Here is a 27,741-nt window from a genome sequence, read left to right on the forward strand (position 1 = left end):
TAGCAGTCAGACAGCACTAGTGGCTGAGCTTTCCTGGCAATGCAGAGAGTATTTCTGACAAAGGTAAAGTATGTGTGTGCATTGGTTCTGAACCAATGATTTCAAAGGAAAATTTGTCTCTGACTTTTAACAGAGGGAAGGACAAAACAACCTTTGCCAATGTTCAGTGATGTTAACCGGCTTCAAGGAAGCCAACAATAGCACTGAATCTGCTCTGAGCCTGCCAACTCTTTCCAAAGTCAAAAAGAGATAACAGCTCTCAAGCACAATCGAATGTAGCTATCTCCCTATCCCAAGGTCCTTTCCTTCCCTCAAGCCTATCCAACCCTGTTCTAGGCTGAAAGCTTCCAGCCCTGTTAAAATTCAGCTAGAAAGCTATTTTTAAAAATTGAAATCCAAAGTTACCTTTCCAATGCCAGGGTTGTCCTTGATTTTGGACACAGCTCTCAGAAGGCATGGTGGTGCTGGGGGAGGACAGAGCTGCAGGATGCCACTAAAGTTAGTAGCATAAATAGAGAAGCCGTGTGTGTGTGGCAGGGGCGGATGGTATTTCTTTCTCTTCGAAGACAGGTTAAGCTTCTGTGCTGCTCTGTATAAAGGTAATAGCAAGAAAGGACAATGTTACTAGGTGTTAATGGGACTCTGGACCAGAAAAACAGATGCTCATTGCCATCACTACCTGCTTAACAAATCAAGTCATTGCGTTCCCATCTGATTTCATAAGGACAAACCATCAGGGGACTAATAGAAGAAAACATGGGTAGAAAATTTACTGGCAAAATATTCAGTTAATTTTTCCCCCAGCAAAGTCTCAATTATAATCTAACTCTCTCCTCTTTCCCCAACAGCTTGGCAGCCGAATCCTAAAATGCTAAAATCTCACTGACGTAATAAAAAGCTGAAATAATCCCCTTGCCACTGGCACGACCAGATGGACTTTGCTGGCGATAACATTATGAAAGTGGTTCTTTGTACTCTACAAGTTACTCAAAGCAGAGGATAACACTCCAAGTCAGCTGAGCTGAAGATCCTTTCTTGTTGGCCGCACTGAAAATCATTAGATAACAGAATTTCCTTCAAGACAGATTGCTTTTTCCTCCTCAGTTCCATTCTTTCACATTAAAAGCGAAAGCTATTAAAAATACATGCTCTTTACTGTTCTGAATGATAATGATCCTGCTTTTGAAATGCACAATTTCAAAACATAAAAGATGATGGAGGAAAAATTAAAAACACAAAATTAAAATTGTAACATTCTTCCTTGTTAGTAAGAACAGGAATATAATCAGGTTTTCTGCTATTCCCCATCAGCAACAAACAGTATAGCAAGAAACAAAAGGAGGAATTTGACTCTGTATCATAACCCACATAGGAAAAAAAAAAAAACAATAAATCACCCTGCAGAGTTAAGTAGAACAAATATATTTGTTAGTGAGCACATAACGGACAGCTGAGAGTGGTAGTGAGGGTAAAATCTCAGCTTTATCAAATCCAAGAAGAGCTTTGCCACATGAATAAGTTTGGTGTGACCTGATCCTGATCCTATCCACAGGTAGCTCACCCTCAGATATATAGCGTAAAAGCATCTACTTACATGCTATTTTTTTACATTACTCTGAATGACTGTTAAATCAGCAAAATGTAGTGTTACACTGCCAGTATCTCTGGGCAACTTGAGACCATGCTACTGATACCAACAGGTCTTCTGGGGACAAAATCACTATTCTGGTCCATGTTTGCAATATATAGGCTTGCCCTTTTGGACAAATTTATAAATACATGATGACAAAAAGTCTCTTTATACAATGGCTACTTCACATTTTCATCAGGCCTTTTAGCCCAGGACCTCCAAGAACTTTGCAGTGAGTTCAAACTGGCACTAGCAACAAACATGGAGAAACTAAGGCAGTGCTTTGCTTTCATACCTAATTCTGGGTAAATCTCATCTTGCCTCAGGCTGAGTCAGCTTAGAAAGCTGATCAGAGAAGACAACTCTTCTTTTACTTATATTTGCAATAGGTTAGAAACAAAAATGAACACTGAGAGTTGGAGAACTGTATGGTTTCTTCCAGCAGCACTACTGAATTCACATGAGTTACAGTACAATAAACTGCTTGCGTTTGAGAAGCAAAACTACTCGCTTGGGTCAAGATTAGACACCCAGAACAGGGAGCAGCACCCTCAATACAGATCTCCAAAATTCCCAGTCCTATGCTCTATATTCCCAAACTTGTGTGTTAAACTCCTGAACATTTTTACTTTTTCAACTTCTAGAGAGGCAGACCCCCTACATGCTTCCTTCTCCCTCTATAAACTCTGCAGTATTTAGAAAAAGACAGACTCGCGATTAAAAAAAATGATGCTCTAGTTCCAACTCGGAGGGAGACAGAAATCACTGCCTTGTGAGGGACAAATTGGACTCTTGCCTCTGAGGAAAGAAGCAACTTTTGACTCTTACTGCATCCTGAAACCAGAAGGAAATGTGCCCTACAGAGAAGCAAAACATTGCAAGCATGGATTTATAGAGAACCTCAGGGTTTTGGTGGCAATGAGAACTGATTTAATTGCCTACATCTCAAATCCCATTGCTAATACCTCATTCAGTATGAAAACATATGCCTGAAATAGGACACCAGGCAAACAGTTGCGTAACTTCTCTGTGGTTGCAGCTGCACATTAAAACTGTAATGCCTCCTAAATTACATGCAGCTTTATTATGCAGAAAAGCGTATGTACCTGTTGCTGCTCTCATTGTGGAACTCAAGACAGTCATTACCCTCTATCTCCAAGCACCAATTAACAATTATGGCTATTATTTAATTATCTTGTTAATTAATATGAAAGATAATGTTTACTTTTGTTTACATGCTATGATCCCCTGTTGAAATGATAAAAACAAAAACTCTTCAAGAGAATGTCTTTAAAGTGCAATCAAGATATACATTAAATCCTGAGGAAATTATTTCTTCAACAGATCTGGCTGAAAGAGTTCCTCTGGGAAACATATGTAGAAGAGAATGAAATACAAAGCACTATTTATTTAGGAATTGTGTATCCAAGCACCTAACTAAGCACTAACACTCGGTGAGTACATGCACCCAAAAAGGCCAAGCTAAGCAAAGCATATAAACAAATAAACAGAAAATTCAGCAATTATAAAGTATCTCTCAAAATAGCTCAGTAACACAGTTTTGGACCATTTAAAAAAGCAGACCTAAGGTACCAAATCCGTTACTAGTTCTCTCAACTTCCCCTCCAAGACAGAACAACTTTCAAACTGATTCATTTCCAACAGTACTAACACACTTTCTGCATCTCCATTGTTCAAAAGACAGTGCCATATGCTAACTAAAGCAATTAACCACTACAGTGCTGATAAATCCTCTTCCTATGAGTCTGGAGTGCCACAATTTTACTAAGAAATTTGGCAAGGAATTACTGATGTCCATACAAGAAAACAAGAAACTGAAAAAGAGAGGAACTGGAGTAGCTGTTGTAGAAAATAATCTGTGCTTTGAGGGGCAACAGGCCAACTGCACTAATAATGATGTGTGTGGCTCCCATTTAAAAAGCATCTCTTCTCAGATAGCAGTACACAAAGCTTAATTACAATCCCTCTACGTTTGAATGCAAGAATTACTTTGCCCAGCATTAAAACGAGGTTGTTTTTAGAGTTAGAACATCACAGACATCTTGTACAGCAGTATCAAACAGCTTCTTGGGTTTGGTTTTGTTTGCTGTTTTGATTTTCTTTTCCTAAAAGGGAAAACTTAATGAACTTAATGGAAAGAATAGGAAAATCTAGGCAAACCAAAACATCACTATTGAACTGTAGTCTCTAAATATGTATTCAAGTAATTGTCATGCTCAACCCCTATAAAAAGCACAGTCAGTTCTTTACTATGAAATCCAGCTGAGCAGAAGCCTTCATACATTTTGCTTGGGCTCCTCAATCCTTATGCACTTCTTGCAGCACCAACAATATATTTTGGAGGCATCCCAGCCAAGTATTCATCAGGCCAAAATAAAGGCCAAACTGTTTTGGACAGGGGCCCAATTAAATTAAACAAAATCCAACTTCACTGAACTCCTTACTTAGAATTCATGTCCTTAAAGGAAGCCATTTCTGAGACACTCCAGAGAGCTGAATTTTCTACAGTCCTTATCCATCAACCCATTACAGAATTTACAGCTGTTTCCAGTTCTCTTTTTTTCCCTTCAGCATACCTTTTCTCAGGGAAAATTTGTGCCATGAAAACAGAAGGCAGAGCTGTTATAAACTCGGCCCTTTTTACCTAGCATCAAAAACACAAAGTCAGGCTTACACCATATCACTTTCTGTAGGAGCCTAACTGGGTGCCATGCCTATTTCCTGATTTGCTTCTTTTCTTCAAATTTAATCTTGCACAGGAAGCCTTCACATCCATCTTCAGCACCACAGTGAGCTGTCTGACCTTCTCCAATATCAACTTCTGTTTCCTCACAGGGAAAAAATTATGACCTGCAGAGAATACTGTGCAAACTTAAGTCTTACAGTCATTTGTTTTTCTGGGCATTTTCCAAGCATTCTGTCATAGTTTTGACACAGATGTACGCTTTCCACCTACCTTTGTTTTTCCCATTCAACCTTCACCACTTTTCTAGAGCACTTTTCCACAGCACTTTTCCACAATACATTCTTTCAAGGAAAAATAAGCTACACACACTTATGCCTCTCTTCCCATTAAAGCATAAGACACACTGATGTATATTATTTTTACCTCCAGCTGTGATATCTACTGTCTGCGTTTTGCCTAACTCTTTCCATCTTTAATAGAATATGTCTTTTAAGATGCTCTGGAGAGTTCTTTTCTCATAGCTAGGTGTCACAGTGGAAACTAAAACTAACAAATGGCACATGCAGGGGCACTTAAATATCAAATGACAAAGGACAGTCTCTAACCTGTTCTTTCCCACACACAATTTACAGATTACTAGGTTTTCTGCCATGCATGGATGAGACCAGTGAGGAAAATCATGGCCTGATCAACTATATAATGCTCAGCATCTAGGGAATAAGACCGTGCAACAGTAGCTACAAAGCCTGCCCATTTAAAGAACCATACAATTTTTAATGTGAAATTCTGCCTACATAGTTAATACAATATTTCAGATATTCTGATGTACAGGAAGCTACTTCTAGCTTAGGCTCACTGCACACGTTCTTTACATTATAGCTGTGAAAGTAAACAACACAATTTTAATCCCTAAAGAATAGTGTTCCTTGTGGGCATAATTTCTCCACGAAAAAAAGAATTGAATTTGAAACTTTTATAGTTATGCAAAATTAAAAAAAAAAAATGCTTAACACTTTGTGGAATTTATTAAGCTTTGGAAGGAAAAGTAATATGAAATATACTCTGTGATACATACTACAAATAGGTCAAACAGCAATAGATAGAGGATTTCATTGACATGGCGGATTTATGGACAAACCACCACAAGTTGGAAGTAGAAACTGGGAGTTCTGCTCCCCAATATTAGGCTTCACTGACAAAAATAATAAAACTTCTGCACACTCATTTCAGCATGACTCATTACATATTTACAGTTTTAGTGTTATTAGCCAGCCTTGTCTTTCCAAGATCACTGCTATCATTCAAACTGTGAGACTGTTTAAGGGCTTCATTGAAAGGGTCAAGAAGTGTACAGCCCAAGCCTGAAATATTTTCAACTTCGGAGTTTACTCAAGGGTACAGTTACTCAAGAGTTTCATTTAGAACTTGACAGGATTCATGGGAGCAATTTTTATCCTGATTCTGAACCCTCTGCAAAGCTTGAAAAATTCTGGACACAGGTTTATGCTGGGAATCGATTTACTCTAAAGTAAGACTTGTCCAAATTTTCCCAGTTCCCAGCCTAACAAGGCCGCACTCCTCTGTCACGTAACCAATAGTCCAAGACTTTCCCACTGCAAATCAGCCCCAAAGGAAGTAGTGGGAAAGTCACAGTCTGTCACTGTATCTACAGTTCCAGTTATTGTTTCTTAATTACTCGTCAATACAAACAAGAAATAGACAGATGTCCTACAATACACCCTCAAGCACTCTGTCCCAAACCTTCTGCAACTCACAGAATAAACCTGGTTGACATTATTACTTTGATTACTGCTATTACTGTTTGATTTGTAGTTCTAAAATTAGAAGGATAGTACAAATGAAACAGTGCAGTTGTTATCCAAAACCCCAAGCAAACTTAAAAAACAAACAAGGTATCCGTTCCCACTAGCTAGTATTCTATCTGGAAAAGAAAATCTGGTTCAGAAAGAGACATTTTTAAAGAGAAAACTGGCAATGCCTATATCTGTCATGAAGGTTCGGAAAGGACAGGCACTATCTGTATTTCTACAGTAAATTTCATCCAAGGAGTCACAAAGTGTATGTTATATTTTGAGGTTCTTACCCCTAGAACCACCTTACTAGGTTCTTGTGATGTGTACATGTATCCAGGAGGATAAAAAGATTTCTTCACATTAGCACCATTACAGAAGCACAGCACCAAACCTTTGTTTGCTTAGCTGTTCCAGCAATGTTGTTAAAAAACACTACCAGAAAGAGCAAACAATTAACGTTCCTTATTTCAGTGGTTCAACTTCCTCAATAAATAACTAGTTCATCTGGATCACAATGCATGGCCTCAAACAATGGCATTTTTATAATGGATGATGGTAATAAAGACTCAATAGAAGACCATTATTCTGAAACATTCCAAAATGTCAAAGCACAACTCATATTGTGCAGATATTACCAAGCCAACATTATGAAAGAAAGTACCCCCAATATTAGATTAAGCTCATGCCTTGCCTCTTGTATATATCATAATCCTACAATTCAGGCTTGAATTTCAGCCTCTTTGAGCGACCTCTTAATTTTCTCTTACTATAACTTATTAAAATCATTAAGGCAGAAATAAAAATCAGCTATACTGACATGTTAGGAACATCATCTGCTCACAGTTGATCAGAGAAGACAGGTCCAGAAAGGATTTTAAGAGGTTACTTTAACTTTCCCAACACTCCCTGGCAGGATGAACTTTACCTAATACATTCCAATATATAATTTCTCCAACTTGTTCTTAGAAATGTCCAGTGAAAACAGTCCACAGCCTCCTGAGGCAACCAATTCCAGTGTTTAATTTGTCTTACCATTAGAAAATTCACACCTCATGTCCCTAAAAAAAAATAAAAAAATCTATAAATCTGATTTGCTGGAATTCATGTTCCTTATTTTACCACCACCACCCCAGCAGACATGCAGGGGAGCTTATTTCCTTCTCTTGCAGCAGCAATTACCTCTATGAAGACCATTACCACACGCCAATCTTCTCCGTTATAAATTAAAAAGTCACAATCCTTTCAATCTTTCCCTACAGGTGAAGTTTCCTTGATTTCTGACCATCCTTGTTGCTCTCCCCCTACTCTATTTGTAAAGCATGGAATCAAGGCTTTGTGCATCAGTGAGCAATAGAGACTCACCTGAATGCAGGCACTGTATAGAAAGATGAGGGAAAGCCACTTTGGGATAAGATCAAAAAGACCTCTGGAAGATAACAAGTTAAAACAAATCCACAGGGTACTCCTGACATCAGAAGAGGTTCCTCATGCTGTACAGACCCAAGAGCTCAGCTACACATTATTATTTAAACAGAAGAAAACAACCAAGCCCATCCTCAAGCATTCAAGTGATTTGCATACAGGAATCCAAGGAAGAATTTTCACATCTCTTCTCCATAATTTTTCCCCAGGTTTAAGATACACTAAAGGGCAGATCTTCACGAGTGCTGACTTTAACGCTCCAATCATTTTTTCTGCTCTCCCAAACCTGCAGTTTCTGAGGCTGCTGCTACAAAATTGTCATGAGTGATGTCAGCTCTATATTCGCTTTAATTTACGGATTCAAGACATACTTCTGGCCAAAGAACATTGCTTCAGCAGCCAGGACCAGGGTTCTGGAATTGACTTTTTAATATACACATCAGAATATCAGCTAGTCACCGCAGCCTACCACATACCATTTCCAGTTCTGTTCACTAATAATGTTAAACAAAGCAAGAGCAGATGAACATATTGCTGTGCTTCCATACTTGCTGTTTACAGTTGTACCATATGACAAACTGCTGAAAACCTGTGTAGGTTAATCTTTATGTAAGCAAGACTGTCAGCACCTAATGTAGAAATATGTCAGTTCCCAGTCTGCACACTGCTCAGATAGCTATGTATTGAAAATATAGCTACCTGAATGCCAGCAATATTTCACCACTCTGTTTCATGAACTAACGGAGCTAAAGCAGGCCAAACCACATCAATCTAAGTACACTTCTTAGGCAAAAAAGTTGGGACTTATTTGCCAGCAAGACAGAGTCGTGGGTAAAGCTTGGCAAAATAAAATTCTAGTTTCATTTGTATTTTATCAAGAAAAAGCAATAAAGACATTTTTAAAACTACAATAATGAAACATAAACAATGGTGCTAACTAGCCCTTCATTATTACAGTAATTGCTTAGATAAATCATATAAAAATTTGCCCTGTAATATCAGCTCTTGATATACAGAAAGAAACCAATATCAAAAAGACTTACTAGGCAATAAATAATTTTTGTTACAAAAGATATTGCACTCCACGCTATTCATCAAAAACAACCTGGTATGAAAAGCAAAAGCATTCTGCTCATCCAGGCTGCTCCAGGGAAGAAACAGGCATGTCTGCAAGTGGAAAGCATGAGAGATAAAATACAGGACATGGCTAACATCTGAAGTGCTAGATTACGGCAAATACCAGACAGGAAAGAAAAGGACTGAAAAAGGGGAAAATTCAGTATATCCACATTCCTGATCACATACAACAGTCGAATATAAGTTAGCATCTTTGACTGTAAAGTCTTCTTTACCATAAAAGCTCCAGTTTTCAGGTTACCCTCCTTTGCCCCAACACACCACCCCCACAAACATACCTTTCTCATCACCTCCAGCTCCCTCAGTTCCACATATTAGTGCATATCTAGAAAATCCACAGAGAATTTATTCCCACTTCAGCTGGGTTTTATTTCAGATACTTTGTCAAAGGCTTGACACCTATACTGCCAAGCAAATAACTTCTCAGGGGAGCATTTACTTATTCCTACTGTTAGCGAGTTAAATGGTCACTGACAGCAGTAAATGATGCAGTGGAAGTCACCCGAGTACAGAAGTGGTATGCCCACACAATGAGTATTTTTAAATAGAGGAGGGACACATGGTCTTCTTAAAGCCCAGCATCCCTGTGATTTAACTGACATCAGTTCTGAAACAATACCACTCAGAGATATAGCAGGCTGAAATTGCAGCACCATTTAAAACAGCACTTAGCAGGAAAATGTCAGATCCATGTCTTTCCATCACTGCAGAGATATGACTACTTCTGACCCAAAGATGGTAACTTCAAGTTTCAGCAGAAAAAAGCAACCCCTGAAGACCTGCTCAAGACACATTATCAAAGAATATTCTGAAGCTTGCCCTCGACTCCAACAGGCTTCACTAATAACTTTTAGATTCATTTTATGCTGATTAACTTACACTGAATCATTTCCTTGCAGTAAAAACTCCATAGAGCAGTGCTTCTTAATAAGTGAGATCCATCACTGAGGACATGAAAAGCCCAGCAAAGCAGAAAGCAACCCCAGGAGCAGTACTGATGCCGAATGAGGTACTGGCTAAGCTCTTTGAAATGTCCTGCCAAAAGAAATATCTTCCATCATCAGCAGGAAGGATGAGGGAAGTTATAGAAAGCCAAAATTCACTGCTATTTCACAGAGAATTTAAAGTACCTTCAGAATAATCCTGCAGTTGATCAAACACTGCAACTATATTGCTGGTGCATTATTTTGGCTTGACATTTCATTTTTGTTATAAATGATAATGTGGGATGTCTTACTTTGCCAGAAGCACAAGCAAGCAAAGCAGTCTAGCTCAAAATACAGATAGTGTCACTTTGAAGTCCATCTGCCCTGCAAACCACATCCTGCACACCATGAGCTGAGTGTTAGACTGCAAGTCTAACATATATGACTTGCATGACTGCATCAGCCATGAAAACTAAATATCCAATCGACTATCAGTCTGATTTAACTATTTCACTTCAGTCTGTCTTAAAGTACTAAAATAGTTAAGTATGTTATTTGAAGAGTCTGAAAGTCTCTAATAAAGTTGCAAACAGGTGCAAACTGTCAAATTACATCCCCACAGGAAAGCCACCATTATCATTTTACCTATGGAATGCTCCATTCCCACTGCAGCAAACAGCTGAGGAGCCCCAAATAACGGAGTCAGAGCAAGCACTGGTGTTCAGGAACCAAAAAATCAGGCAGACTGGGAGGGAGGCAGAAGTGGTCCTCTTGTCAAGCTAGGAAGGGCAGAAAGAAGGGAAGAAACCAAAAGGAAAAAGAGACTGGTAGCTAGACAACAGCAAGATTTCATATATTCAAGAAAACAGAATAATCAAGTGCATTCAACTATGGATGAATGAGAAAATATAAATTTATCATATGAAAAATCCTTAAATAGAGGGAGAAAATTTAAAGTTCAGGAAAGCAGAAAATCAAAGAGAGGACAAAGAAATATCTGCACGACTCCAGTCAAGATTATCCATAAATATTTCAGGCCTTTCTCTAGTTTGAAAACCCATTCTACTGACTACCATTTACCCCCACAAATTTATACAAACCTGGGTGTCTCTGAAGGCACAAATTCTCCCCTCTGACATATCTGTGAGCACATCTGTTTTAAATTATTCTGGTTTGCTCTCTCTCCTGGGCATCATGAACGCCTCAGAATACAGAGCTCATCTAAGACCCAATTGCTTCAGCAGCAGTCTGCATCCAACCACATAGAGCAGCCCAAAGAGTTGCTACATCTCCTGGGGGGACTGCCTCTGGTGCTCCAGGACATCCTGTATTATTAGTCATCAAGGAACTCAGGGCTGACAAAAATCAGCCCTCCCCAGGGGTGACTTCACGTGATAAAGATCTTTAAGGAATGTGGTGAGCAGGAAACACTGCAAGTGTTTTCTTATGCCCAAATTCTGTTTTTGCTATGAAACTGGAGTAAAAACCTAGAACATCTTCTCTGAAATCCCCACCTCACCACGGGGTTCCCACATCACCAGATCCATTTTTTGGCCCCTCTTTCACTGTCTCCTCTTCGTATTTCCTGCCAATCTGACTGGCACCAGGCTCCCTCCTTTCTTCATTTTGCCACCCCCAGCACAGCCAAACCTACTCCAAACACAACCCATGGCCTCTGTTATCCAAGTGAGGCTTCTCTGTCCGACACTTCCCCGACACTGATGCCTCACACAATCTCTCTTTGGTTCACACATGATTCCTAATGCTCTATACATGGGAGCTTTGTCTTCTAAGGCAACAACTCCTAGATGTCAAATGCTGCTTCATCTGGTCACCTCTTTCTCAGCCAGTTTCCTTTGAGGCTCTCCCAAATCCTCTTCACCTTGGCTGACTATTCAGTGCCTCCCACCTCTAACTAAATAGCCCCATCCTTGATCACAGATCTGTTTGTCTTTGGAACATTTTTCATGCTTTCAGCAGGCTCCAATTCAGCAGTGCAATGTCCAAAATTCTACCCGCCTTCTCTACTCAGCTGCTCCAATTTCCTTACCTCCTCCCTCTGCTGAACTACAGCTTTGTGTCTCATCTCTGCTTGCCCCATCAGTCTCACAGTCATCACAGATGAGCTCTTCACAGCAAGGAGTCTGGCTTACCTATGCTGATAAAGCACTGTGTAAATGTATGATGCAATATTAGCAATGATATCAGTAACGATGTTCTGCTCTTGAACATGCTGTCCTGAGAGTCACTTTTGTTTCCAAGAACAAAGCCTACTAAATTCAGGCTTACCTTCTAATTTAACCTCCTTGCAGGCTAACATGAAACAGGATATACCTAAAGCATACAGTTTTGTTTGTCCTTAATTACAGGCAGTATTATGCTGCCACAGCAACTAGGAAAGCTTAAGCTGCCCCCAGATGATACAAGATACTGCACAATGCTGCATACCATGCCCTGTCTCCTGTCCCCGCATAGTGCTGTGCTACGTGTTTACTCTCCAGGGCCAGACAGCAACCACATTCCAGCAGCCATGGCATGGCACCAGCAAGATGAGGCAAGCCCTTCAGTAACACCCGCTTCATCTGCATAAGGTCTTTCTTGCTCTCTCCAGCTCCATGCAGAGAGGAAAAGGGGACTGTGAAAGCATCCCCCTTTCCAGTGGGGAAGACTCTGCAGGGACCAGACTGCTCTAGCAGAGGATGGATTCATTAAGGGGAAAAGGCTAATTATATATCTGTCTCTCCCTAAAACAGTTGGATGCTCCACCTCACCTGCACATCTGCAGCTTGCCCCCAAGCTGCAGATTGCTCTGCCACCTTCCTAACCAGCTTCCAACAGCAGCAAAGTGTCAGCAACAGAAAGTGGGACATTTAACAAAGAAGGGTTGATGCACCAGACACTGTTGAGCTGCATTAATGCCAGAAAGCCAATGCTTTCCTAAAGAGCCCCACCTATCTTATGACACTGCTACAGCACTGTGAAGTAGGGACAACCCATGCAGGGGGTTTTGGATATATCTACCAGTGAGGCGGTCTTAATTGGGAAGAGCTGATACTTCACTATGCTACATAATTAGTTAAAATTTCATTTTCCCACATCACCTTAATACAGGATTTCTTGGGAGTGGGTTATGCTTAACAAGGAATTTTCAATAAGCGATTCTTCTTCCCTTGACCTATCATCCACCAAGAATTTACTACAATGACTTGTAACTATAGCAAGCACTTCTGTTTCACCCTCACAGACTAGCTTAACTACCACAGGTCAGCATAAAAAGGTCTAATCCAGGATCCAGTGAGTCATGCATTTTCTTCACCTCTTGGTGAACTACTACTTATTCACAACCCAGTTATCCACTTTATCTGTCAAAGCGATTTAAATTGTGCCAGTTCTGCACAAAGCCAGGATACCAGTGCATCCCAGCAGGGTACAGGGTAAAAGTTTACAGCTATCAAATACAGATAACTGGTGAATTACATTATAAGCTTAGCAGAAAAATAATTCTTGCTTTTTTTAACAGGACAGAGAACGGCAGGCTGAAGTGATTTAGACAGAAACATCTTAAACATGACAACCTGAAGAAAAAATGGGGGGGTTTTGTGCTTTTTTCCCCTGCATTAAATTCTGAAACTACTGATAGTCATGGAATAATCAGGTTTAACAGGTTAGCAGTAATATATGCCTCAAGTGTTCCTAATACATCGTAATCTTCTTTCACAGAATTTGCATCACTGTCAAACCAAACTACTGATTTTCTGTTGATGCTTTTAACATGTTTCTATGGTTACTTTCCAAGGTCGCATCACAGAAGCCTGAACAGCCGCTCAGAAAGACAATAGGCATTTTGCATCCTTCACCATATTAAATGATTTATGAAAGTTAAGGCATCCTCAAGGAACAAAAAAAAATCATGAAAGAATAGGCTCTGAGGTTATTTTCTAAGCAACAGTTTGAAGCACAGTAAAATCAATACCTCTACAAAAGCCTTCAAGAACTAGACTATTTGACTAATGTTCCATAAGGCACAAAATGCTATGGAACACATTCTAAGTTTAGATGTATACGTGTAAGCATACATGAACTGCATGAATGGACCTTAAAGCAGAATATGTAGACATCTAATTTGCTGCTGTCAGCTTCATCTTTTAAATCAGGCACTAGGCATTGTCTCAGAAAGTATTCTAAATCTAAAAAATGCAAGAATAAAACTTAAAAAAAAAAGTACAAATGGCAGTGACAGTCTTCACTATTTTCATCACTTTTCATTCAAAGCCACACAGATCTCATCTGTCCCCGAAACATTACAAATTTTGACTAATGAAAGCTTGTACACAAAATATCTGAATTCTCTGCCTACTACTACACTAGATCAGAGTTTATTGGAACTAATTGAAGTGTCTGAGGCTTGGAACAAAAACACATTAGTCATTTAGTGGTTGTGCTAATATTGCTATGCCTTTCCTGCAGTTTCATTAGATACAGGCTGCTTCAATACCCTAATCATATGCTCAGTCACAGCACAATCAGTACAGAGTACTGACAAGCTGTCCCACCATGCCTAAAGCTGATAAGGTGTCTGCACTATGAGTAACCTCAATTATTGACTATATTTTATGGTCAATCTAATGACCAAATGCTTATCAGTGAACCATCAGGTGCCTGTAATATACTAGTGACCCTTAGTTTATATGTACCATTACTGCTCATTAGTGAATAATTAGATTCTTTAATCCACAACTCACAGATATTTAAATATGATGACATATATTGAATCTAGAAAAAGACAACTATGCTTATTTTAACTCCTAAGATGCTCAATTACATTACTCAGAGACTGTATGTTATGTCTTGTTAAGAAAAGCTGCTTGTAAAAAGCGTGTCATGGGTAATGTTTTATATCATGTCTATACTGACACAGCTTTATCAAACATGCAGGAATATAACAAGAGTGGAAAGATAATGGGTGTGATTCACCACTGTGATTTATAAAACTTAAATGGTTTTAACCAAGAAAAGCCCAGCAACACTGCAAATAATTTAGAACCCTAAAAGCTACTGAGTGCATTGTGAGTGCTATATTTGGAAGACAAATTCATTTAACAAAAGCAGGTAGATGGAAGGGAAAGTAGATGCAACTATACAGCTACTTCCCTGCTTCAAAGGCAGCAGTCCCAAGAGCAACCCTCTGAGCAAACCAGCTTGAAAAGATGTGAAGACAATCCAACATCAAACGAGATTAAAATTTAAGAAGGGTTACATAATACATTTTGTCTTCTGCTCAACATTGTTCAGGGTTGATTGCTTTTATACGTATTTTTATTATATTTTCTTCTAAACAGCTTTGATTCTTTCCAGCTGCCCTGCCATCACTCAAACCGTCATAGAATGGTTTATGTTAGAAGGGACCTTTAAAGATCATCTAGTTCCAACGCCTCTGCCATGGGCAGTGACAACTTCCACTAGACCAGGTTGCTCAAAGCCTTGTCCAACCTGGCCTTGAACACTTCCTTCCACATTGCCCTTGTGCAGATAGACAAGACATCCACACTCTCACCAGAACACTATACCCCCAACCCAGCAGCACAAGCAGCATTGCCACCACTGTCAACAGCCACCAACAGGTGGAAATGGCATGTTAATGGTGATGGCTTGATTTCTCAGGTGCCTCGATTCTCCTCCCAGGGGAGTAGTATTGTCTCTTTTGGCAGTTAGCCCATTAACATCTTTTTGAGTGCATGCCTATTCTCCTCCTCCTTGCTGCCCTTCTGCCTATTCTTGGAAATTTCCTCTCTTCCCCAGGTGTCCAGGTGACAAAAACCCCAACAGCTTATTGCAGCTTTATACCACAATATGCCAATATTTACTTAGTTGCAAGCATAGCCCACAGAAGGGTCCTACACCTCTCTCACATATTTTCACTTAGTAATATAAAGTTTGTTCAGGGAAAAAGCTTAGCTGCATTCTTCTTAAATCTGAAGAATGCAAGATCAAACTTCTGCAGCATAAGGGTCAACTGGAAGCCTATTCACATCTAACCATGCCCAAGAGTTGTGCTTTATGCTTCGGTTTTCTTATTCCATCAGTGACCTACAGAGACATTGCATTTTCTGCTAAATCCTCTGGTCCTTTGGTAACATGGAGAAATTCCTGGAAATTGGCTTGTGTAATGCAGTCAGATGTTAATCAATGCTTTTCTTCCTTCTATGACAGATCAGAGTGAGGAAAAAAGCTTAAAACTGATTTAATTTCTTAATATGCTTCTGTCTGCTGGCTCGAATATTCAGCTTTGATTTAGAATACTTAGCACTTCCATGCTAGACACTCTGCATTTCTAGGTAATGAATAAAATAGTTTTTTTAAAGCAAAATATAATTAGGGTTGGAGAAATTAAATATGACATTCAAATCAGAAAAAGCTTTGGATGAATATGTAGATTTGGCCAGCACATATGCTTAACAAAATCAACGTATTCACTGCAAAGACTAGCTTAAAGATACTCATTTTTCAGCATGGGTACCTCTTATCACCAGGTAAACATTTTGCTGCAGCTCTTAGTTATTACTTTCCAGGTGAATACATGAACTCTTTGTCTGGTCTTTTGAATTTGTGACCTTACAAACACAAAGCTATGACTGAGGAACTCACTAGAGTGAAAAACAAATCAACCAACCAAAAAAACCTGCACAGATCTCCTCCCTTCCCAGGCACAAGACAACCCACAAGCAAGAGTCAAAGGATGCTATTTCACTGAAGAGAGACTACTTCTAATGTGAAATGACATTTATCTGATGCCACGAAACCACGCCAAAGTCCAAAAGCTAACTGTGCTAGGACCTGTACAAACAGTTAATGCCATTTCATGAAGAACAAGACTGGAATCCTTTACTCATGTGACAAAAATCTGTATCTAGTGCTGTTGCTGCTAAGGAAATAACAGACAGTTTCCACAAGCACCCTATGAAGGCTTTAGTAACTAACCCTGCACCCCAAGACAATAAATTTTAACATACATGCATATTTTCACCTAACTCCTTCTTTATTTCTATGACAAAACAGCACTTTTCCCACGCTGAAGTTAACAACCACAGTCCATTTTACAAAAGGGCTCTTGTAAAAAGATGGAGGTACTCAGAAGATTTGGTCAAAAAAGAGGGTGATGATTTGGAGAATAAATAAATAAATATGTGTGTCATTATCAAGGTATTAATTGTGTTTATTCGAGTAGAGAACAAGGAAGAAAATGTGCCAGGCTCTGTGCTTTAACATGAATAACACACTGGCCCTACTATGAAGTTCAGAATTTAAGGGGCCGAGGAGAGAAACACAGTACGGAATGAACCAGCAAATACAATGAATAGGGACAAGAGCATAACAGTAGTCCCACGTCTCCTCTCTCATCTCTTGGTGCTGAGAGAAGGTTAATTGAATGGACAGATGAAGGACAGAACTGGATGCTGCGCCAAAGGATTCAAGCAGGGATGACTTTCTTCTTCAACATGCTTGAGGCTGGATGGTGCAAAGGGAAAAAGAAGAGATGGGTCTGGAAAGGCTGAAGCAAAGAAGTGTGATACCTCATCAGTACTGAACAAACTTGTGGCCCCTGGAGAAGGCGCTTTCACCTCCATTTCTGCCAGCATCTGTCTCTCATTCATCCTTGAAGATTTCTTCCTCTTCCCTCCCACTGAGGACTGCACGGTTTATGGGCAGGAGGGAGATTCAGCATGGAAACCTGGATTCATAAGGCCCCAATAGCAGGAGGAGTAAGAACAGAAAGAGGAGCAGTGGGAGAGGTAGCCTCACCTGAGGTAAAAATGCCAATGGTGGTATAGCAGCCTGGACAGGACTATGCAATAGTACCAACCTGAGGCTCAACATATTTATAACTGACAGGGATCAACAATGGATCTACCTCACCCAAGACTGTGAGATTTTCTGCATTTCAGCTTGTGTTTTTAATCACAGTTGTAACTGAACTTGTTTCTTGAATGCTTGCTTTTAAGTTTTTAAATTCTTAGCTGGGCTCTGGAATACTGAGAAATTAATGCTGAAATACATCAATCAGCAGTGTGATGAAAGATCACGAAAATGCTACAAAGCTAATTTAGGTAACCAATAACTGTTAAAGGAAAACCGTTTTCTCACTTAAGTATCTGTGACACCCACAAAAAAAAAAAAATAATTCAACCAACCCTGCTCTTTGGTTAAAAAATTGAGGAGGATCAATTTTGCACAGAGGAAATATGTATAGGGAATAAGCAATGTACTAATGGGTTTTAAAATGTTTTAGCTAGCACATAGCTTCTAAAGCTATAAAACTTTGATTCACTCAAGGCAAAGACAGATTCATGATAAGCAATTAGGGCCTGATCCAATGCACAATGATGTCATTTACGGTCTTGCTGCTGACTTCAAGAATCTTTGAATCAAGCCAGCAACAATCACTTTACAACAAAGCAAAAACTGAGTTTTGCTGGCCAATGAGACAGAAGCATCACTGGCAGAGAAGATTTTGGGGGTTATTTCAGATTATTAGGCACCGATTTCTTTCTCTTTTCTGAAGACAGTATTTTATTTTCTGGATTCTCCAGTGAAAGTCAGTCTTTATGAAATACAGATTCACACTAAAATAAATCCAAGATTTAGATTAAGCTAAATCACACTGTTCATACCTACAGTATGAAATACTGTAATGAAAGCTGCAACGCTGGTTAATCTAGACACTTTAGAGAGGATTCATCTGTCCTTATTTAGGTAACTAAATAAGAGAGATGCCTGAGCTTTTCCCCTTAAACTTTCCTCTCTGCTCCCACTGATTTCAGATACCTATCTTAAAATGAAACAAATCACCTTCTGCAGGCAACCATTTCTCTGTGCTGACTTTAAACCGGCAGCACTTAGCAGAGACACAAAACACTAGCTTGGACACAGGGGCAGTCATTTCTCAACCTCTTGCATACAGACAGACTGTGGTATGTAGGCATATAATGCTTAAGACTCACTGTACAGTGTTATTCTATAAAACAGAACTTGAGAAATTATGCTCCTTCTGAGGTCAGATTGTAACTTAAAGAAAAAAAAACACTGTTTATTTAATTGTGCAAAATATATTAAAGATAAAGGAAACAATACAACTACCATTGTGTAAGCACTCTGTGCACAAATTTGACTTTAACTCCATTCATAGATGTTTCTCAATATCATCTCAAAACATGTTCAGTTCTGAATTAAGAAAGGCGTTTGGAAGGAAAGTACAAAGCCCTGAATTTTGTTGTTTTAAATACCATCTGCTTGACAGCTTATTGCATGTAATCAACATTGCTAATTACAACAAACATTTCACAAACAAAACTAACATCATTTATGTTATAAGACCCTGGAATGGAAAATAAAAAGAATTTGTTCTGGGCTACTGCTAAAAAGAATGTCTTAACCTGCTACCAACTATGGAAAAAAATTTATTTGCACAACATAGGCCATGCTACTGAATAAGGCTAACTTTTTTACTTAGATCTGAGTGAAAAAAGCTTGTTATTTCAGCTTCTGCTCTGAGGAGACCCACAGAATAACAGACTTGCCACAGGTGGTAGTATCTATTAAGGACTAGACAAAGACCAACACACATTTTCTTGAGTTTTGGTTAGCAGAGGTTCCTGCTCAGGTGTCCAGACAGAAAGGGGGTGTCACCATCACATCCCTGCTCCCCACGGGCAGTGGAAAGCCACAGTTACAACTAGGTGTCCAACTCCACCTCTCAACCACCAGCACCACATGCACGTTCTACCCATGGCAAAGATTCAACAGCATTTCACAAACATTTGAAGACCTGTGAGCAGTTACAGAAAGTAGGAAGGTGAAAAACTACCTTATGAAGAAGGATGCTGCAGCTGAAGTACCTGCTGAGACCCCAGCTGGAGCAATCATGCTCTGTGAGGCTGCTGAGCCACCTGCTCCTGCGGCATCAGAGTTGTGCTGCCCTGAGCTGATCTGAACACTGGGACCATCTTGGCCACTTTCTGGTGCTGTTTCTGCCTGGAAAAAAAAGAATGAAAACATACATAGAGGTTAATACACTTCCCGAATGGCCATGACAGAGAGAAACCTCATGCAGCACTTCCAAAGGGCATCTTTGCAATGATGAAGGCAAAGATTAAGCAGCAGCTGAGGAGTATCACATTTGGACAAGTGCGCACAGGTCCTCCTACAGAGAAGGTAAAAACCATGACCACAGCAGATGAGCAGGAAAACACACAGACCATTTGTGATGGGTAATGCACAGTTAAATAGTTTGACAGGCATGAAGAAATGGAAAATGATAAGCAAAACTCTTTTGTTTTACAGTGTTATTTGGGAGATGGCAGAACTGTTTATCTGGTTCAGTTATAACTGTCAGGAATTATTTTTCAGTGACACATCATCTACAATATCTACCTGCTTACGAGAAACTAACCAGTCACATTTGTAACGTTTCCACATGAATAACCCCAAGAACTAAATTAAAAAAAATTGGGGTTTTTTTAACAGATATACAGCCCTACTTCTCAGTATTATTTATCTCAGCAGCGCAAGTGCACAGCAATTTTTTCTCCTGTAAACTGTTCCAGTGGAAGAATAGGAGTGACTGGAGAAGCATCTTCTCCAGCATAATGCATTTGTGGTATCTATGGCAAAGTTGTGGGAGGGTAGGGGAGAGCAAAGGGCAGTTGTTTGGGGATTTTGCCGAAATATCAGACACCTGTATTATGAAATTGTGTCATGTTGGTATCTTCATGTTTAGGCCACCAACTCTTTAAGCACTAGGTTCAATTAAGCCCCATCAGTCAAATGCTCATTGACAGTGCTGGGAAGGCCTCCTTTTTGGAAGAACCTGCTCTATGTCTAGGAGTTCTGAAGATTTAATTAAAGGCAACACCACAATAAATATTTGTCAAAAGAGTTAATTGCTTTGCTTTATGTATGATAATATATGATGTTTCTGTCATCTGAAATACTACTTTGACATTTCCAACTAATTAGCTAAAATAAATTCCAGAAAAGGAGACAGCCTTGTAATGAAGCACAAGCACAATTTAAGTACTTCCTTGGATGCCACCAAATTTTAAATTTATGCTGCCGTAGAGCATGTTTTACAACTGTAGATGCACAGACATGGTAATCAGACCTTCCCAGTTACATACACACCCTCCATTTTCTAATACACTGACAACCCTGAGTTTTTCTCATGAGAACTGAGACAACCCAGCTATTAGGTACCGAGTAAAATTCAACTCTGCCAACCAAGTACTGCTCAACTGGCGCATGAAAGGCTGCAGAGTTTCATGTGGACTCATTCCCATAGGCTGAGTGCTGAATTCCCAGTTCCCAGCAAAGTCAAAAAAAAAAAAAGTCCTCCCAGTTCTTTCGAAGGTCTGCTCTTTAAAGGTTAATAGTATTATCAGTATTATGGACTGGCTGACATGCTCTACCATAGACTACTACACAAAAAGTACTTTTATAGAGCTCACCTATGAGATCTGAGGCTGAGAGACAGAAGAATATTCACACAGATTAACTTAATCCTAGCAAAACTACCCATGCTAGAAGCCTAACTGGAAACTTAAAATAACCCTCTGAAAAACCCTTCACTTTGTAATACAGGTGTTTCATGAGATCAGATTTCTTAGTGATACAGGGAGAAGGGCAGAGGACCAAGCACTGCTAGAGATCAAGACTAGGACAAAGAAATGGTATGGCATGAACAGATGCTTAAAAAAGGCTAGTTTGTCTGTCCCATCCACAGTCTACTGGCAATGACAGCCAGGAACAGAGATGTTCGGACAAGGATCAGATCTGCTCATGTGGTTAACTGCTAAAAACTAAGTGACAGAGGAATAAGGACCTTGAGGCAGTCAATAAAGCAGATACTTGAGCATTAATGAACTGAAGCAACAAATATGTGGTCTTGACCTATACCAGTCAGAAACTATATGATATGGCGGAAAACATGTACACTGAGGGAAATTCAGGGTGACGCCTGAACTTCGGAGTTACACAAACTGACACAAAGTGCTAATAATAAATAGAGCTTACTACGAACTAAGCAATTTACAGAGTAAGAAATCTACATCAGACCCTTTGAAGGCAGCGTGTGGGGTTCACAAACTGGTACGTCATAGGGATGCCATGCAGAGTGGCCAGTGGCATGATGACCAGCAAGAAAAGGAAACCAAACCAGCAATCACTGGCAGGCTAACATAAGTGATTGAATACTCCGCTATATTCTGCCAGGAAGACAATCACAACCCTCTCATGTGAGCTGTTGTCTCAGATTAAAAATTACATTAAAATGAATTCCCATGACATTTTTCCATTCACTTTCAACAGGGGTTATGATAGACAACAGGACAAAGAAAATCATGTTTAAGCAAAATTTTGAAAAAGGAAAGCAGAAGCAGCAATGTCTTTCTAACCAGTTGTGCTTTAACTAAAGCATAATCTAAATGACGGCACAATCTAAAGCTAAATATGAAATCTGTAGTTAGCATGACACTTGGGTGAATTTTAAAGTAAAAATGTAGCAGATTTGTAAGAACTGACTGGAATCCATTAATGGCTCAATTCCTGTAAAAGTTATTCACATTTGCAATTTCAGCAATGTCTAACATGCGTTCCTTTCCCACTACTTTTTTGTTTCTGTGAGAACTCAGAAGACTACAGTTTTAAGAGACAAATAACTGTGGATGTATCAGGCATCTAGCTTGAAATATCCAAATCAAACCTGATATTCGGATACCTGATGGTTAATACACTTTTCAAACCAACATATCTAAGTTGGTTGTCTGTAAATTGCCATTTCCACACTAGATGCTTTTGAGAACTCATGTAATTTCTCAGTAAATTTGGAGGTTTTATTCTCAGTTCTGTAGGTGTATGAAAAGAGGATGAGGGGAAGACAAAGAGAAGGCACTGATTCTTGTGGAGGGAGGAAAAAGTGGGCATGTGCAAGATTAAATCATCAGAAGACTACTGCAGAAACAATCTGTATCTTTTTCATTAAGTTCTCAATTACCCAGTTGGCACAGAGGTAACATCAGCTTTTCGACACGGCAAGAAGCTGAAAAAGCCCAAAACAAGTTATTCCAAGTTTAGGATTCATTTCAAGGACTGCTTGCACCAGCCAATGTAACAGGGTTTTCCAGCACAACCACGTTCAGCAACCCCTGAGACAGCTGTGTCTCTCAGCTGACGAGGGGGGCTCAGGTATGAGGAAGTTTGTGAGTTGTAAGTCAATTTTCCCTTAGGCAGGAAAGCCAAAGACGACTAATGGCACCCTCGTGGGCATGCTGGTTTGTCACACCTTGGTTTTGGTTTGCACTGCTTACAGCTGCTGAAAAGGTATGAATAAGATAAAGGGGCTTTGGTTTTTAAACTAAATTACTTCATGTACCTCCCTCATCTCAAGCCATGCTCTCGTGGGGATTGTGTGTGAAAAAATATGATTTTCTAGAGGAATGGGAGCAACTCTGCATGATTTTAAGTCATGGAAGTCTGCACAGAGAGGACTCCAGTCTGCAGCTGAGAGGGAACTGTGCTTCACCATTTACTAAATTTTCATAAATCACTCATGATCAAATGCAGAAAGCACAACCTTGTCACTATAAAATGTTACTGACTGCACTGAGTATTTGAAGTGTCACAGGGCCCCGTAACCCGAGATTAATGTTCGTTAATTTTCTAAGCAAAGGTTTGCCAGACAAAAGCCATTAACCCTCTGGAAACCAGCTAATCCTCTACTCTCGCTGAAGTCACATGAAAACTGGTACCAGGAAGAGCACAGCAAGGACAACACTTAAAAACGTCACACCAGGCATTTTGCACATGCAGGAATGACCAATGTCTTGGCTCTTCATAACAACGCCTGCATCATGGACAGAAGGGTTTCAGTACTGGGTGCCAGCACCAGTCCTGAGGACATGAGAGCAGAGCTAGACATGCTGTGTTTTGGCCAGCAGCATGCACACACAGAGCAGAGGTTGGCAGAGCCACAGTAACCAATAACAGCATGAGTTGTTCCCAATTAAAATGGCCAAAGGCTGGGGGAGAGCACAGGAAGAGATGGAGACAACCTGACATCCTCAGGCTGCAGAGGGGTGCTGGGCAGAGCAGGGGCATCCCGATTCCCAGCACACAGGTTCCCTGCTGTGACCAAATGGCAGGAAACATCTGCCCAGGTTTAAACAAGTCAGACTAGTCAAAAATTACACTGTAGAAAAGTTTCCAGGTACACAGTAGACTGCCAGACCATTACCATCTGAAGGACAATTGCAACCCTAACAAGCTCTTTACAAGTTTGAAATGCAAAGCCAAAAACTAAGCCATAATGTTTCCAGTTCCTGAGTTATTTCCATTCTCTGGACATTGACCTTTGTCTAGGGATTCAAAAGAGCCAAGCTAGCTGCTGCCACTTTGTAACACATGAAAAATATGTGCCTGGCAACAGGCAAATAAAACATGGGAATATAAAACTCAAGAGCAAAAAATAGATCAATCCCCGAATAGTGCTGTCATGGCAGAAGAAAACCAGAAGGTTGGATTGAGCTGCAAAAGAAAGTAATAAGATCTGATGTCTAAATATAAGTATCAAGAATAGATTCACAGTGCAGGGAATGGAGAAAATTACAAAAGTGTCAACGAGTCTGACAACAGATCTGTGTAATCAGAGTCAGAACTTCAATACAATTTCTCTAATTTCAAAATATTGGTCCTATAATGAGTGCATTCAACAGGGTTTCAACAGTGAACTGCAGGTGAAGCTCAGGCAAGATTAAACCTGTGTCTGTACTGGGATGCCTTTTTTTTTTTCTTTTTTACCTTTCCTAAGTTGTTTTTCCCCCTTTCTGACTAGCAGCCAGGCATACAGAATTTTGAGTATGTACTTTAAATCACTACTTTCCCCTTTCAGACAAGAATGACACAGCCAATTAAATTGTAAAAAATGCTTCATCTAAAGATTTTACAATATATTAAATCCACTGTCTGCATATGATAATAATTTTCCCCCTAAATGATTCATGCTAAGAATCTTACAACCTACTGTTACCAATTGGAACAAATGCAACATAAATCTCTATGTGGATAATGCTCATACTACATTCCCATAAGCATGGTAAGTCCTGCACACCTCTTCTGTGTGAAATGTCTCCTCCTGATTGACTAGCATTACATAAAGTTAACAATGCCACATACATCAGGTGAAGTTAAACGTGTTTGGGTAAACTTTTTACTGCAATTTGACAATTTCCTTCTGCCAGAACTCATTGTAAAATAACTAGGTCATTTTGTAACTACAATAGACTACTGTAGTCATTTTATAACCTGCATCTGCGATGTGGTAACAAGTATGCCTAAACCTGTCATTTCAGTCTTTATGTGCATCTCCTATTTGATGCAAATCAAAGGCAGAGCATAATATCCCTTCCCCCAAAATACGTTTTCAGCTACAAGAGTTGCTAATGTCTGGCTTTAATTCACTGATATCTGAAGATGAGGCAGAAGGAAAAAATATCACAGAGAAGTAGAATTAAATAGAAATAGGAGTGTTTCTCTGCTGTCACAGACTGGAAAGTAATACATAGGAGATCCAAAGACAACCTCGGAGCCCTTGCTTTTTGGATTAATATCTGAATTACTAGAACAGGTTTGGACCTTCACTATCAAAAATCACTGGCAGTCTGTGCTTCATATGCAGGAAGAAGCTCCTCCTTCAACTGCAGGGCAAATGCACCCAATTGCATCTAGCGCTGATGTCCTTGGCAGTACAATGATGAAGCAGTGGCAGCTTGTCCCACTCTGACAGGGTCTTCATTTCAGTCTGACCCAGAGCCCTCCTAAACCCTACTCCTTGGCCCCTGAGAAATTTATTAAGGTTTTGGGCAGGCCTCCTTTATCTACAACACACCTATTGCTTTCTTCAGTCTGTCCATGCTCTCAGGCTGGAAGGTCTCTGCAACCAGCAGTCTGGTAGTGTAAATAGGCCACCAGGTAGCAATGGACCTACTACTTTACACTTCAGCCACTCGGGACACCAGTGCCAAGAGAGGTAGTAAGTAATACCTTTTTTTCCTTCTTCACAACTATTTGATCACCAGTCACACAATCTGCATATGTAAAGTCAAAGTGACATGGAAAGTCAGAAGGATATGAAAAAGGCTATTAAGAAGGACATAGAACCTGTTGCATGCAAAAACTCTCAAATGGGGACTTTTCACATGCAGTGCATATATTAAAAAAAAAAAAAACAAAACAGGCTAGAGAAACTGTTTCTTCTAATGCCTCCAGGCAAGCATCAGAAAGTGTTGCCCAGATCCCTCCCTGGTGACATGTATTATGGTAGTTACAGCCGCCAAAACCAAAAAATATAGTTGTGTACTGCTCAGGGTGTTTATTCAAGTGGACAAACATACGGCGGAATCCCTGCTTTTTGTCAGAGACTGATATAAGCAAGCAAAGGAATTCATTAACAACCTCATAATAATGCAAATTTCTGGCAGCCTCAGATTGGGTTTCCTATAAGACAAATGCTTTTCCACTTGGACTGACTTCCACAGGCCAGATGCATCTAACAGCAGCAAAACACAAGACACACACAGAGCTTTGAATTAGGAGAACTTGTGTCACCTGCCTGACTCCACAACAAAATTTCTCACCAACTGTAGGCACCTCAACCAAAATCTCACTGCGCCTTGATTACTCTATATTCAGCAAAATGGAATAATCATGTTCCCCAGAATTACATTTTATTATCATCATTACATCACTACAGTGATTGACATACAATTTCATTAAATAAAGGCAAAGGTGGATGGAGACTGTCAAAGCTAATTTCTATTGCAATTATGCTTGAACTGCTTATATAGTTGATCTAACTACATTAAAGAGTACATCCCTTGGGATCAATTTGCCTGACAGCTACCACATGCAAGGCACCCATTGAAGAGGTACAAGCCATTGTTATCTGAAGGGAAAACTGGGTCTTCAGTACACCTAAACCTAGAGAACAAGATTCAGTTACAGGAAAGCTCATGAAGCAGCATTAAGATTGAAGACACAGGGACAACTCTCAACTATATGTGATCACTGTTGAAGGATACTAAGGTCCCAAATCAGGGACAGAGCTGTGCAGATGCTGCTCTTTTTCTCTTGTAACTGCTCCCTGCTGACCTGCTGCTTACTCCCCATGTGAGAACCATATAACCCAGACACAAACAGTCATGATTCACCAAGACTAGAGTGAAATCTGCAAGCCTGTAGATGTCCCAAAGCATTTTCAAGTAGCCAAATGCCATGGCAGTAATGAGGAACTCCAGAAGAACTTTCCAAATGTGAGCAGGAAAAGAAGTATCAGGTGAGATTTAACATAGATAAGACAATGTATTTAAGGGGAAATAGCCTAAATGAATCCTAAATAGTGCTGAACTCGGAACTTGCAGTTACAACTTAGAAGACCTAAGGGTCATCGACAGTCCCCCTGAAATCAAGCAATGAAGAAATCAATCAAGAAATGAAGCAGCCAAACAAAAAGGCAGGGCACAAAGAACAAGGAGCGCATCCACATACTGACTACCAGGTGCATCTCAAGAGAGGGCTAGTGGAGTAAGGAAAATGACAGAGACAAGCAAGTAAACGATCAAGAAGATGGAGCAGCTGCATCAGGAAGAGAGATGATGGAGAGGGGAAAGATAAGAGGGGCCTAAGCAAGGTTTACAAAGTCATGGAGGTGGTGGGTAAACTGAAAGTGAGTACTTCTTTGCACTGGAATAATGAACTTGTGAAACCTGCTGACATATGAGGCTGTGAAGGGAGAGAGCATCAGCAGAGTCAGAGAGGGATTAGATTAATATCCTGGACAGAAGGTCCAGAAACAGATACTAAAAGGAACATAGGGATATGTCCCTGAGACTTTCCCAACCATGCACGCTGGAGAGTATGAGCAGACTGCACTAAACAGCCAAGTTCCACAGATCTCCCTAAACACCATTTCCAGCTCCACTGATGGAGACAGCCCTGGGCTAGATAGGCTGGCTGAGATGCACTAGGATATGTCTAATGGTCTTACCATTCCCATACCCT

At 39.9% G+C, this 27,741-nt stretch overlaps 2 protein-coding genes across 3 annotated transcripts in view; one reads left to right on the forward strand and one right to left on the reverse strand.

The window, feature by feature from the left end:
* KIF26A (kinesin family member 26A) overlaps positions 1-27,741 on the reverse strand; it is a 110,231-nt gene that overhangs the window by 37,206 nt on the left and 45,284 nt on the right. For both annotated transcript variants that reach the window (XM_061376264.1, XM_061376265.1), the window contains 2 exons: positions 19,499-19,665; positions 406-589 (listed from right to left, as the gene is read on the reverse strand). In XM_061376264.1, the coding sequence (XP_061232248.1) occupies positions 406-589; positions 19,499-19,665 (351 nt within the window). The remainder of the gene's footprint in view (positions 1-405; positions 590-19,498; positions 19,666-27,741) is intronic.
* PPP1R13B (protein phosphatase 1 regulatory subunit 13B) overlaps positions 13,164-27,741 on the forward strand; it is a 326,672-nt gene continuing 312,094 nt past the window's right edge. The window contains exon 1 of the mRNA XM_061376291.1: positions 13,164-13,168. The gene's annotated coding sequence lies outside the window, so the exon portion shown is untranslated. The remainder of the gene's footprint in view (positions 13,169-27,741) is intronic.

This window comes from Neopsephotus bourkii, unplaced genomic scaffold (assembly GCF_033783945.1).
Source record: "Neopsephotus bourkii isolate Nb327-2 ecotype Australia unplaced genomic scaffold, CSIRO-AGI_Nbou_v1 NB_1707, whole genome shotgun sequence".
NCBI lineage: Eukaryota > Metazoa > Chordata > Aves > Psittaciformes > Psittacidae > Neopsephotus > Neopsephotus bourkii.